A 14,264-nucleotide genomic window follows, 5' to 3' on the forward strand; every position below is an offset into this window, starting at 1 on the left:
ATATATATATATATATATATATATATTTATATATATATATATATATATATATATATATATATATATATATATATATATATATATATGTATATATGTATATATATATATATATATATACATATATATATATATATATATATATATATATATATATATATATGTATATATATATATATATATATATATATATATATATATATATATATATATATATATATATATATATATAATTAATTGATTAAAACTAAACAATATTGGTATATTGCTACTATTTTTCAAACATTTCGTATTCAGTACAAGTCGACCAGCACGAGCTGGAAAAACGTTGACCAAGTTCTCGGGGAATCCTCGTCCTGTGGAATTGTTAAGTCTTCACGAAGCGAGCTCTCGCTTCGAATACATAAATAAATTAAACCAGTTAGCTATGTACATATGTGCATACGTAGTTGGTCCACGTCGTTAATAGTCGATTTATAAAAGTCGTAACGACTGTGCGCTAATTTTACGTATGACTCGCAAGCTTTTAGTTCGCCTTTATATATGTACATATCAGTGGCGGGCGGTGACTTTTCAAACAAGGGATGCTGTCCCTTGTTTGAAAAAAAAAACCGACCAATTTATTTTTTAAAATTTAATTTTATTCTTCGTTCCTTTTTACAAAATTCATCGATAACCGCATCATAGAATTTTTTATTGTTTTTTAAATTTGACATTATTTTCTTTTCGATTGCAATTAAAGCAAGACCAGAGAGTCTTTCTTCACTTTGACTACTTCTGGTGAACGTTTTAATTCTTTTCATAGTCGAAAATGATCGTTCAGCCGATGCGCTCGTGGAAGGTATCGTACAAATTAATTGTATTAAACTAAATACTTGTTCCAAAACGTCTATTAGATCATCTTTCACAATTAATTCCTTTACGTCATTTATAGATTTCAAATGAAAATCTTGCGTTGAGTACATGTAAATTAATTCGCTTTTTAATTTCATAAAATCAAAGTATTTTCCATAAGTTAGGTGGAGTGATTTAAATAGGAAATCTGGAAAATTATTTTCATATTCTTTAAATTTTTTGACGTTAAAAAATTCGAGAAATTTTAAATTTTCGATATCTCGAAATCGATTGGTTGTATTTACTGAAAGAGTTTCTAAAATTTCAGAATAGTGAAGTTTATACGTTGTTTTCACATCTTCTTCACATTCAGCATATTTTCTTTTTCTATTAAAATTTTTAGTTATTACTTTGTTCCACAATGAATCAAAATCGTCTTTTTTGTTATCTAAATATTTTACAAATTTTTTAATTTCACTTACGCAATACGATATGTCAAAGGTTTTTTTTTGTAAAATTTCAAATAAAAAATCTGCCGAATTAAATATTGCAGAAAATAAATGCAAATTGAAATTGAATTCAAACTCTTTTAAATAACGATGAAGGACTTCAGCATTTATGACAGCATCAGTATCCCATTCGTCTTCGTCATTAATTATTTGATTAAATATTTCCATTAATTCTGTTTGATATTCTAATATCATATTTAAAATTTTGCTATTGTAGTTCCATCGTGTAGGGGCAGCAGTGGGAAATCGTTTTTTTATTTGACAATCGAGAAGGGAAATTCTTCTTGAAGACTTACAAAAAAAAGTTGAAAATGACAACATACGGCTGAAAAAACGTTTGCATCCGGATATATGTTTAACAGATTGCGACAAAACTAAATTCAATCTGTGAGCGTAACAATGGACAAATAAAGAATTAGGACAAATATCTCGAATTTTTCGTTGCACTCCATTATGCTCCCCGGACATTACAGCCGCTCCATCGTACGTTTGTGCAATTAATTTGTCCAAACAACCAAATTCTTCCAAGGTCTCACGTATGTGCTGAAAAAGAGCATTAGCTGTTCTATTGGGACTAACATCGACAAATCCAACAAATCTCTCCTGAATTTCATTATTTTCATCTACATATCTAAAAATAGTAGATAGCTGAGCTTTGCGACTGATATCTGTAGATTCGTCCACAATTATGGAAACAAATTTTGATGCACGTATTTCAGTTTTAATCTCATCTAGCAAGACTTTTGATATTGCGGATACCAAGTCATTTTGTATATGGTTCGATAGTCCAGTAAACACCGTAGAGTTATCTAAATGAGTTTTCAATTTTATGTCTGATTCACTCAACAGATACAGCAATTCAATATAATTCCCTCTATTTTCCGATTCCTGGTGCTCAAAATGTCCTCGTAAAGGTTGTTCTTGTTTTGCTAAAAAACAGATCGCGCTTATTAATTTCGACAAAATGTATCTATTTGCAGTAACTTCTTTGTTGTGCATTTCAATATTTGCTTTAAATTGAGCACTTAAAAAATTTTCTATACGAGGTCCCTTTCCAAATTTTTTAAATTGAGCAGCAGAACATATGTGAGCTTGAGAACATTCATGTCTCTTGCGCGATTTACTTAAATTGTTTAGGTCAGAAAATCCAAATTTACTCCAGACATTCACTTCTTGAGAAAATAAAATACATGGCCAACAGAATAATTTCGTTAAGTGAGCACATCCACAAATCCATGAAATTTTTTCGTATGTTTCTGTGTTAAAATACCTTTTAAATGTTTTTGTTTTAGACTGAATATTTAATATTGGTGTGGGTTTGGGGCTCTTAACAATAATCTCCTTTTCATTAAATGGGAGAGAAGCAAATCTTCTTTTCAGCACATTTTCAATTAAACAATTGCAATTATTATTGATCTCGACGACAAGTCCACTCTCATTGTTATTTTCGATATCCATATTAAAGGCAATAATGAAAACTCGTAAGTAGTGGAACAGTAAACTAAAAATAAAGTTAGACGAAACTAATTTAAATGAAAACTTAATTCAAAAGTAAAAAATAACCAACTTACAGTATAAATGATTAACTTCGTCTAAAGAAATGAATCGGCTAGCTTTTTGATAAATAACTTGGGGCGTAGCGTGCGGAAATATCGATCAACAGCGGCTTCCAAGTGAAACTCGATAGATAAGCAAACAGAGAAACCGAATCCACCGTAGAGGTTAAACAAGTGTCAACGCGTCCGCGCGAATATGACAGCCTCATAGTGCGCATGCGCAAATGGGATCGGTCCGAACTCCGAATCCATGACGCGCGCGCACTTCACTCAGCGTCTACTCGCCAGCGTCACTCGCCTGTGGCCGGCCTATGCGAATGCGGCCTATGCGAATCCTTAATAAAAATTATCAAAATATCCTATATAATGCATCATGTAACAAAAAACACGTGATATGTGAAATATATATCATATACTACATCATAATCACGTACATCACTAAGAATACATCGAAGCGAAATTCAAATATTTATTAAAAATACTCTTGGCTTTTTAAAGTTATAGGGGATGCGCCGCATCCACCGCATCCATGGACCGCACGCCACTGGTACATATGTATATATAAACAATACATGACATAAAAAATCCAACGCCTCTAGGCTCTTAGATAACACATTACAATATAGCATTACGAGTTGCTATCGATTCTCGGAAATCGCGTTTAATTTCTAGGAATTGCATCGAATTAGACGTCATCGCGGCGAGCGTTGAACTCACCGTGTCGAAATCCTACATAATAGATTTGCACTTCGAACGCTCGAAGATTGTTTATTAGAAGGCGATGCAATCTCGAATCGTGCATACGAAATTCGGCTCACGCACCTGTCTCTTTGAATTTGCATACTTCAATCAAGCGCTTGAGGGAAGGGGGGGGGGGGCTCCTACGAGGCCAACTTCGCCGAATCCGGATGAAAATTCTCAGAAATTTCGCAAGGATTCGTTTCATTCGTAGTTATCAAAAGCCAGCCCGCAGACGAAGGTGAACCTGTGAATATAGATTTTTTTTAGTTTCGAGACTGTTTTTAAAAACGCTAAATTTATCGATCACTTTGTTAGTCGAAAGGATTCTTAAACTTCATATTAAATAAAATCATTTTGCAATATGCGCTATAGGATTAAAACTTCCTAACGCGAAATCTGCCACGCAAATACACACACCACAGGTATGAAAAATGTAATGTATATGAGGTAATTCTCAAAGAGGAGGAGGAGGGTTTGTATAGAAAAAGGAAGGAGAGTGTGAAAAATACACCTAAGAGGCGAGCAAAAAGACGTGGAATTATTTTTCAAATGTTATATTTACCATGGTGCCATTATAGGTTTCCACAAGGCGACACCTATGGCCAAAGTTGTACATATGGACTAGATTAGTGACAAAGTAGGTGGTCAATTTGGTAAGCAACCGTTTCAACAATGAACTCGGCTAAAAATTGGTAAACTCTGATAGGAAACGATCGACCTGAAGTCACATACATACATATACCTATATATGTACATATATGATTTATTTTATTTCTTTTTTATTTATTTATTTAGGTAAAAACAGTCACGTACAATTATTTAATTACATATATAAACAAACAGACCAAAATTACCATCAATTTTAACAATCTTATAAATATAGTCGCCAAAAACATAAATGACAATCGAAATTAAAATTATATACTTAATAACTAATTAAACTATGTTGCTTTTCGAAACAAAAACATAAAAACATAAATGGCAATCGAAATTAAACTAAATATTTAATAACTAATTCTACTGTGAAACTAATGCAACAACAAATCAACTAATCTTTTCCTGAAAATAACCAATGTATTGGAAAATATATCAAGGATATACATATATTTTCACAATGATATATGTACAAAGATACATACATATCAACATGTTTATATGCACATCTCAGGTTTTCTTTCACATTTGCAATTGTTCAGATAAAAATAAAAAAGTTATAGAAGGGATAAGATAAAAATGCACTCATACATCACATCCAATAATGAAAATAATGATGAGCGCAGGCTACCAGACAAATAGGTAAAAATAATCTATGAAAATCTACGCTCACTGAGGTGGAAAATATCATATTCAGACACGGCAGCAAAGATTTCATTATTAAATGATACATATGTATAAATATCAAAATATGTATGGGGAAATACATATACGAGTACATATGTACATTTGTATCGAGATAAATTTTGCAACGGGGTATCGATACTTTGTAGTGCTTTTATTTATGTTTTTATCGCCCGGTCATATTTTCGGACGAGATGAGAACATGAGGTTTGGAAAGCTGCGGTTCACGCACTTCGCCGACGCGAATCGTAGCTATTTTTAAGCGATGCCACAACTTTCGGAGATGCAAAAGCGGTTCTCTTTTCGGTCGTAAATTAATATTTTGCAACGTTGACGAAACCGGTGGAGGAGAGCGGCCGCAAATGTCATGTGGCGAAACTTACCACCGACCACAACACTATACACAAACTTGAACAGAATAAACACTGCGAAAATGCATTGTACAATGCCAGATTAAAAAATGAGAGGAAAAAACCGAACTCCAAACGACGAATTTCTCGATCCAATAACGACTTGACGTTCGTTTTTTTCGTGAAATTTAAGTACCGTGAAATTGTGCTTTGCAATACGGATGATGGTACAATTGCAGATAAGCGAGGTCGGTTGTTTGTTTAACTTCAGAAGTTGAGGTCAACAATTCGGAAATCGCTAAAACGTCCCTCAGGGTCTTCGCCGAATCAACTTCTGGTATGAAAGGTCGACGACCGATATGTGCATTTGCAATTAGAATCTTAAAAATACTTCCTCACAGTGTAAAATAGCACGTTGCAGTCCAAAATCCATTACAAGGATTAATAACTTTACTAAATCATATATTCATGAATCAATATATAAGTGTACTTTTCTTCATTTCGAGGAATATCTTTTATATTGTTTTTCATTTTACTATATTTAAAACTAGTGGCCTGTAATAAGTTTATTCTGCTTTTCCGAGATTCTGGACATAAAATAAATTAAAAGTAGTGATGACAATTTGTGAATTAAGTCAAACTGAAATAGTGTTTTTGAACTGAAAATTGGACTTCCGCCACTTTTAAATATAACGGCTTATGAGTCGTTATTACCTAAATTATTTTAGCGAATTATAAATAATTTAAAACAATTAAAAAAAGACTATCTGTGTTCAATTCTATAAAGGAAAACACAATTATCCGTTACATATTATATTTTTGTTGAATATTACTGTGAATGGTAAAATAATAATGTGTAAATACATAAAAGAATTCTAAAAATTTGAAAATGTAATGAACATCAGTTCTTGAAATAAAAAAAAAACCAAGGTGATGAAAGAATAATTTCTTTATTTAATTGAAATAACCTTTAAATTGTTTTCCAATTAAAACGCATTGAATACATTTGAGAGAACGGCACAATTGATTAAAATTATATCACTGATGATAGTAGCCCCGAAGAACAGAAATCCAAGAAGAAAAATTGAGAGGTAAGTTTACAGGTCACCTCATTATTTTTTACATCTCACAAAAAATCATAATGATGCTGCAATGAAAATTTTATCCATGTAATTTGGATTCGCTTTGCGGATCTTCGTCCAATCATAAACATATGTACATACATACATACATACTAGGGATCCCAAGTATTCGAATAGTGGCTTTAAATTATTTATTTGTAGTTTTAAGAAGTATTTATAGAATATATTATTAAAATTTTAATAGAATCATTATCAAATGTGCCGTAGATTGAAAATAAAAAAATAAGTTCGTATAAAAAGTATTCGAATATTCAGATTTGGGATCCCTTATACAAACATATATACATATGTATGTATATTTTCAAATATATTGACTCAAAAAATTTGGAGAAAAGATAGGAAACGGAATAGATATGAATGTGTGGTGTGACGGAATAGGGAATAGGGATGAAAAGTGTGACAAGGGTAATAGTGGAAAAAGTGGAGGATTTGAAATGACATTGATTGGGTCCCGCACCTAGAAGAATAGACGAAAAGTGGATAGAAGAAGTGTTGGAATGATATCCGAGAGAATGTAAAAGGGTGGTGGGAGGCTGCAAAGAAGTTGGGTAGACGAAATTAGAAAAAAATGTGTGGGTCGACATGGATGAGAGATGCGCAAAACAGAGATGAATAGAAGCGTCTCGAAGAAACCTTCATCTAGTAGTGGATGGTGAATGGCTGTAAGTGATGATAATGATGATTAATTACATACAATTTGCCACCAAGATGTATCAAGTTCTATGTACATATCTTAAAGGTATAACTTTTATGATCAATTCATTTTAAAACTATGCAGACTGATAGAAAACTGCAGTTTTTCATAAGCTGAAATCATATACTGTTTCATTAAACATTTCAGTAGTGGCTAGTCTCGATACGTACTGGCTGGACCAATGATACGCTCACAACAGTATACAGTGTACTAAATTGAATCTGAGCGCTGTTAAATTTTCATTTGGACATCGTATGTCACCTTCTGGTACAAATTTTCGATTTCTAGTTTTGTTTTGCAATTGTTGCACACACACACACATACACGCATATTTCTATTCGAGTTCAGGTGAACCAAGCGAGGTTCAGAGACCTTTCGTATACTCCTGCTAGGCAAACGACCGCTTGATGCCTTCATTGACACTGTTACGTCTGCTCCTTTCGCATCACTTTTAAATATTAACACAATTTTGTGCCGATGTTTATGAGTTCTTTGCACCCATTACGACAATAATGTTTGGGTTTTTTTTTCGTCGTCTGCTAAAAGTCCGCGTCGACGGCTCTTGTGTTGTTTGTTTGCCTCCAAACGAATTTTTTAGCGAAAAATTCACACTGCGCAAATGAAATTTCGCCATAAGTGAAAGACAGCGATGACAACAATCTCCCAAATCAAACAAAAATATTCACGAGAGGATATTTCAACAACAAATATATATAAATAGATTAGTTTTAATAATAAATTATACACATAAACATTCAATGCTTTATTTATTAAAACAGTGTCTTTTTTATTAAAACAGAACTTTTGTTATTAAAGTAGTGTCCTTAAAATCGCCCCAAATAAAATAAAAGTATTTTTTATGGAGCTTGTAATTAAAATAAAATAAAATTCAGCACAGGGTGTTAAAAAATTTTTACTGTTCCAATGCTCTGATTTAAATTATAAGTCAGTATTTCTCAAAATGTTCTTCTATGAAATGTTATCTTATTTATCCTAGAAACGTCTTAAAAATTTTATATACATATACATAAAAATACAAATATATTTCCACAAATTTAAAATCAACTTACTGCATACAAGAGTTCTACCAGATGTTTTTAATAAACAAAAAAAAAAACAAGAAATCCCTCACACAAAATAATTAAATATGCAATATTTTAGCAATATTTCATCATTTTGATTCATATGTTTCAATTTTTAAAATGTTACAAATATTCTTTGAATATACATATAATATTTCAATTGAATACAAGATCTAGCTATTGCGCATTTCCTTTAATGTGTTCTCGCGTTTCATTATCCGTTCAACGAGTCACCGCATTGCCAAACACCGTCGTTTCCACCAATTTCCAAACATTTCAAAAATTACAATAATCCGTAAATATCAATGAAATATATACATATATATGTAGCGTTGCAAAATGACCAAAGTTTGTTTATATTTGCTCAACAATAAACGATCGCGTACGTGCGAACATTCCACTTTGACGACATGTCAACCACATAATCGTACCTGCGATCCTTAACAACACATCAATATACATTGGGAAACAATTTGATTCAAAACGCACAACGAATTTATAATGATTTTGACGAACTAAGTCTATACTTCAGGGTACACGATACTGTTAACGTCCTTCGCTATAAATCATTTTTGCCACATAATAATATGTACTTGTATCGTCTGACAGAACAAGAATGAACTGTTGACTAAAAGTCAGCACAAACTAACAGAATTATAATCATATAAATCTTTCGAAGGGTATCTGACTACAAAATCTGTCATTGTAAAAAAAAATGTTGTATATCTTATGCTTATTATGTATGTCCGTCCTCTCTTTGAGCCATATATCACCCAACAGATTTTTTTAAATAAAAATGTATATTTTTCATTATGCCATTAGGGGTTGCCCCTGAATGACACATATGGTATTAAACTTGCACATTTTATAGATTTTAAATTTAAAATCATATTAAAATAGTGATGACAAATAGTAGGTAGGGTAGTTTTTGCCAATTTTTGATGACGAACCGTTTCAACAATGAATTCAGATAAATTAGCAAACTCTGATAATTACTACTAGATAAAACGATCGACTTGGAGTCTGACGAGCAGTACTACGAAAATACTCGCAAACACTGATCTATACTCTAAGTCCTATCTATTGGCAAATAAGCTAATTATCACTTTAAAACAACCACGAATCCTCACAGTATGAACCGATTTATCTAGAAAGAGACATATTTATTTTTTAAATATATAAATTCCCACTTCAAACCATTCGTTTGAAACTTTCAAGAATTTTCAACTCTAATAGAATTAGGAAAATATTTTAGTTTTATTTTTAAATCTTTCAACTTGGAACTTGTTCCTTATATTGTACAAATAATAAATAAATTAAAAAGGAAATACACCATTATATTATCTTATTATATGATTTTTTTTTACTTTCACAAAACATTTAAAAAAGTTTTGAAAAATCAATACTTGCAAATTCTAAAAATAATAAAGAAGGAGGGAGATAAGTTCAATTATCCTACACTTTCAATTATCCTACTTCCTTTTTTAGCAGTACACCACTGGGTATAAGTGTATGGATTATTTTTACAATGACGGCTAGTTTTTGTGGACATTGGCAAAATGGAGTATTTAATTATAATATTATATTAAAAAAATATGTATGTATATTTTTTTGGTTCTTGTAACTTTATTTTTATTCCAAAAACATTGCTACGGCTGCAAGTCGGAGCCTCTGACCATTCTTACTAAGAAAATGGCAAGAAGGATGAAGTAATTGAATATTTATACAACCACAACTCCGATATCGTTATTTCCGGTAGAAGTGCTACGCTTACATATCTTACATATGTATTTAGTTCAAAGTCAAAATACAACTGGCGAATTCACTTCGGCCTCTGTAATTTTTTTACAATTAATATTTACAACGCCGAATACTTCAGGATCGATCGACGTCTTAAAAAAAATAAAATAATAACAGTCATAAAAGCGTAATAAATATTATGCATGTACACTTTGCGACCGCAAACGCACCAAAAAGAAAGTGCATACGTACGTACATACATACATACGTACATTGATACGAGTGCGAAGTTAACGGTTGAAAATGCCGAAGCAAATCATTCTTTCTTACGTTGCGCTGCAATTTCAAAAGGCGAATAAGGTCCGGAAAAAGGACAATGGGTCAATTTTTCGAAATTCGAGTGCCATTATGACCGTTCTGATCGAATCACGCGTCCGCCGCAAAACGAGCACTTCGGTCGCTTTACGATTGAAGGGCAGGCAGCTTTCGAATGAAGCGAAATTTCCAATTCAATTTAAAAAAAAAAAAAAAACATTAATAACAACAACGTTAATAACACACGGCGTGCGATCGATCCGATCCGATCCGATCCAATCCGATTCATCTCTGACTGACTTCCCCGTAATTATTATTATGTATGCGGACTACTATGTACGTATCCGTACATACACACGTTATCGCAAAAGTAACAGGACCGGCGAGGATAACCTGAATACCCGCATTTTCCGGATGTTGCATTGTGCGGCCGTCGCGCAAAAGGAGACGACCGCTTATTATTATTGTGCGGGCGCTCAAACCTAATTGACAATCACTTATAAAATCAATCAGGCCTTAATGGAATGATTGCACACCATGATTCCGCCAATCTCATACCGTCGATGGGATTGCATACGGTCGGAGGAGCGCAGAAAAATACTGGAACGCCATCATATGCACTTTGCATTATGTTTGTATGTAATATGCAGTTATTTTTTTGGTACAAACTGTCAGTGTTGAAGTTGCAATAACCCTTATCAATTCACAAACGTGTAATAAATATGCTATAATTGAATGCTTCCTTCCGAGGAAATACCATTTCCATTTCAAACGGCAAGCAATATTGTACATATTTGCTGGAAAACGGTTATTTACATATATATATATATATATATATATATATATATATATATATATATATATATATATATATATATATATATATATATATATATATATATATATATATATATATATATATATATATATATATATATATATATATATATATATATATATATATATATATATATATATATATATATATATATATATATATATATATATATATATATATATATATATATATATATATATATATATATATATATATATATATATATATATATATATATATATATATATATATATATATATATATATATATATATATATATATATATATATATATATATATATATATATATATATATATATATATATATATATATATATATATATATATATATATATATATATATATATATATATATATATATATATATATATATATATATATATATATATATATATATAATCATATATATATATATATATATATATATATATATATATATATATATATATATATATATATATATATATATATATATATATATATATATATATATATATATATATATATATATATATATATATATATATATATATATATATATATATATATATATATATATATATATATATATATATATATATATATATATATATATATATATATATATATATATATATATATATATATATATATATATATATATATATATATATATATATATATATATATATATATATATATATATATATATATATATATATATATATATATATATATATATATATATATATATATATATATATATATATATATATAAAAAGTACATATGTACATACGTAAATGGACATAGGTTTCGCCTTGAGTCACAACTCATAATGACACCATGGTTTGTAATTATAAAGTTAAAAAAATTATATATGTACATATATATACACATGTAAAACATGTATTTTCAAAAACCAAAAACCTGAAGCTTTGGTTATTTTCTGAAGAATGCGGTCTTTGTTAAATATACGATTTGATTTAATACATTAATTCCAAGTGTTGTGAGCAGGTTTTGGAGCTTTCTTTTCCTATTAAATAATTCATAACATTAAAATAATATGTAGCACTATAAATACTAACAAGTAAAATAATGTGTAAAATAAATAATGATAGCTGAATCAGTAGCTATTAGATTGAGTATGATAATGATTAATATCCAATGTTATTGGATATACACTATTATCCAAAACCATTTTTCATACTTTCCGCTTCATAAAGAAACCGATGCACCAATGGAGATATAAACCTTTACCGAGACTAGATATACGAGTCGTTGTATTTGAAAGTGGCATAAGTCTATTTTTCTTCATTTCGAGAAATATTTTGCGAAACATTATACATAATGTTTTTTTGCGTTTAACAATAGTTAAAAATACTGGTGACCTGTAATACGTTTATTCCGCTTTTCCGAAATTCTTGACATATCGAATTGTGAAGTGATAACAATTTGTGAATCAAGTCAAACAGAAATAATGGTTTTGGAACTGAAAATTGGACTTCGCCACTTTCGGCAAAGTATAAGTAATACATATATCGGTTCACATGTACATAGGTATGAATGTGTTTAGAGTAAGTTTAATTTTTGCCATTTTAATATATGAATTATTAGTATGGCATTATTTATCAGGTGATACTGGTTGCGTTCTTTTTACGTTTCTATGACGACGACATCGATATTGTCAATTTTTTTTTTCGATTCAAATAAATTTAATAAAAAAACAAATAAATGTTCACTATTAGATTGTTTTGCCATGTATAAGCTATTTATATTACAAATACCGAGCGAAGCGGGTAAAAGCACTAGTGTACTATATAAAGACGGCAGGAAACTTTCCAAAGAAACAGTCCAATACAGAGTGCTTTTATTTGGTCAAAGCGTAGTAATGATAAACGTCAGCGTATCCAAAACGCAAAGTTATAAGTGATTATTACGATTATTTTTCACCATTGAACTAAAAAAATCGATTGAAATATCCATCGTTGACCAAACCGCGCAAAATGGCATAGTTTCAAAACGATTTGGAGACTGCAAGAATTTTAGCTCAATCTCTTGCGAAAGCAAACATAGAAGAGCCTAGTAAAAAAGAAGACATTTTCTTGGGGTTGCCAAGTGTCATGGACAAATAAAGAGAAAATTTAACAATATAATGCTAATTAATAATTGTGCCGGTTACTATTAAAGTGAAATAAGTCATTTAATGTACCAAAAATACCATTATTTTACAAGGTAAAATTCCAATAGTGCAGGAAAGATTACATCTACAAGGCTAAGAATCATAATAATTTTTAAAACAAATTTACATAAATGTCTAATTATCTCAAACGAAATATTACATGCCTTATTCTACCTTCATAATAATCGGAACATAAATATGTAGTTAGGAACATGAAAAGTGGGCTTAAAAACAAATTGTTAAATTTAATCATCTTCATTCTCACTCTCAATTTCATAATCTCAGTTGCTATATTTATGTATCTACAGTGCTAATTTGGTGCAAAAGTTTCTTCCTTTCTTCATAAAATTCTAAACATGAAATACTTTTGTAATTATATACTACGCTTAAAATACCTCGGACAGCGGAGATTTTCAACTTATTTCTTTCTTTAGTCCACTGTCCGCTGATCATGGAAAATATTCTAATAAAAGTAAATACGAGTATTCAGTATACATATATTCAGTATTGCCAGGTTGCTTCGCTTCTCCACTCACGTCATATCTTGTGAGAGAAAATATAGTACGGATTGCATGAAATTATTGTCAACATTGAAAAATTGTACGTTAAGCATTATGGGTATGATATACATATAGAAAAAGAATTTTGCTAAAAAAGAGAACATATCCTCTTAAAAAGAGACCTGTTGGCAACCCTATTTTCTGAAATGCAATCAATCGAAATATGTAACATTACGTATTATACATATTTATTTCATAATAACATCGAATATATAATTTCGAAAGAGACTTTGTATGTATGTATGTAAGTAATTATTGGTTGGGAATATGACGACGACTTGATTTTTTTTTTCGTTTCAAATAAATTTTATACAAAAACAAATGAATATTTACTATTAAATTCGCCATATTTACACCGTTTACATATATTACAAATACTGTGCGAAGC

General features: G+C 30.1%; 1 protein-coding gene across 1 annotated transcript; it reads right to left on the reverse strand.

Annotated features, from left to right (window-relative positions):
• Positions 1-617: 617 nt before the first annotated feature.
• LOC143915821 (zinc finger MYM-type protein 1-like) lies at positions 618-3,048 on the reverse strand. Its single transcript, XM_077436639.1, has 2 exons — positions 2,912-3,048; positions 618-2,841 (listed from the first exon to the last, which is right to left on the reverse strand). Exon 2 carries the CDS (start codon positions 2,796-2,798, stop codon positions 618-620), a length of 2,181 nt encoding a protein of 726 aa, XP_077292765.1. The 5' UTR covers positions 2,799-2,841; positions 2,912-3,048.
• Positions 3,049-14,264: the final 11,216 nt, after the last annotated feature.

This window comes from Arctopsyche grandis, chromosome 8 (assembly GCF_051622035.1).
Source record: "Arctopsyche grandis isolate Sample6627 chromosome 8, ASM5162203v2, whole genome shotgun sequence".
In the NCBI taxonomy this organism is placed as follows: domain Eukaryota; kingdom Metazoa; phylum Arthropoda; class Insecta; order Trichoptera; family Hydropsychidae; genus Arctopsyche; species Arctopsyche grandis.

Excerpts from the sequence above, each read along its gene's own strand:
- LOC143915821 (XM_077436639.1), bottom strand. The coding sequence starts at position 2,798 with ATGGATATCGAAAATAACAATGAGAGTGGACTTGTCGTCGAGATCAAT.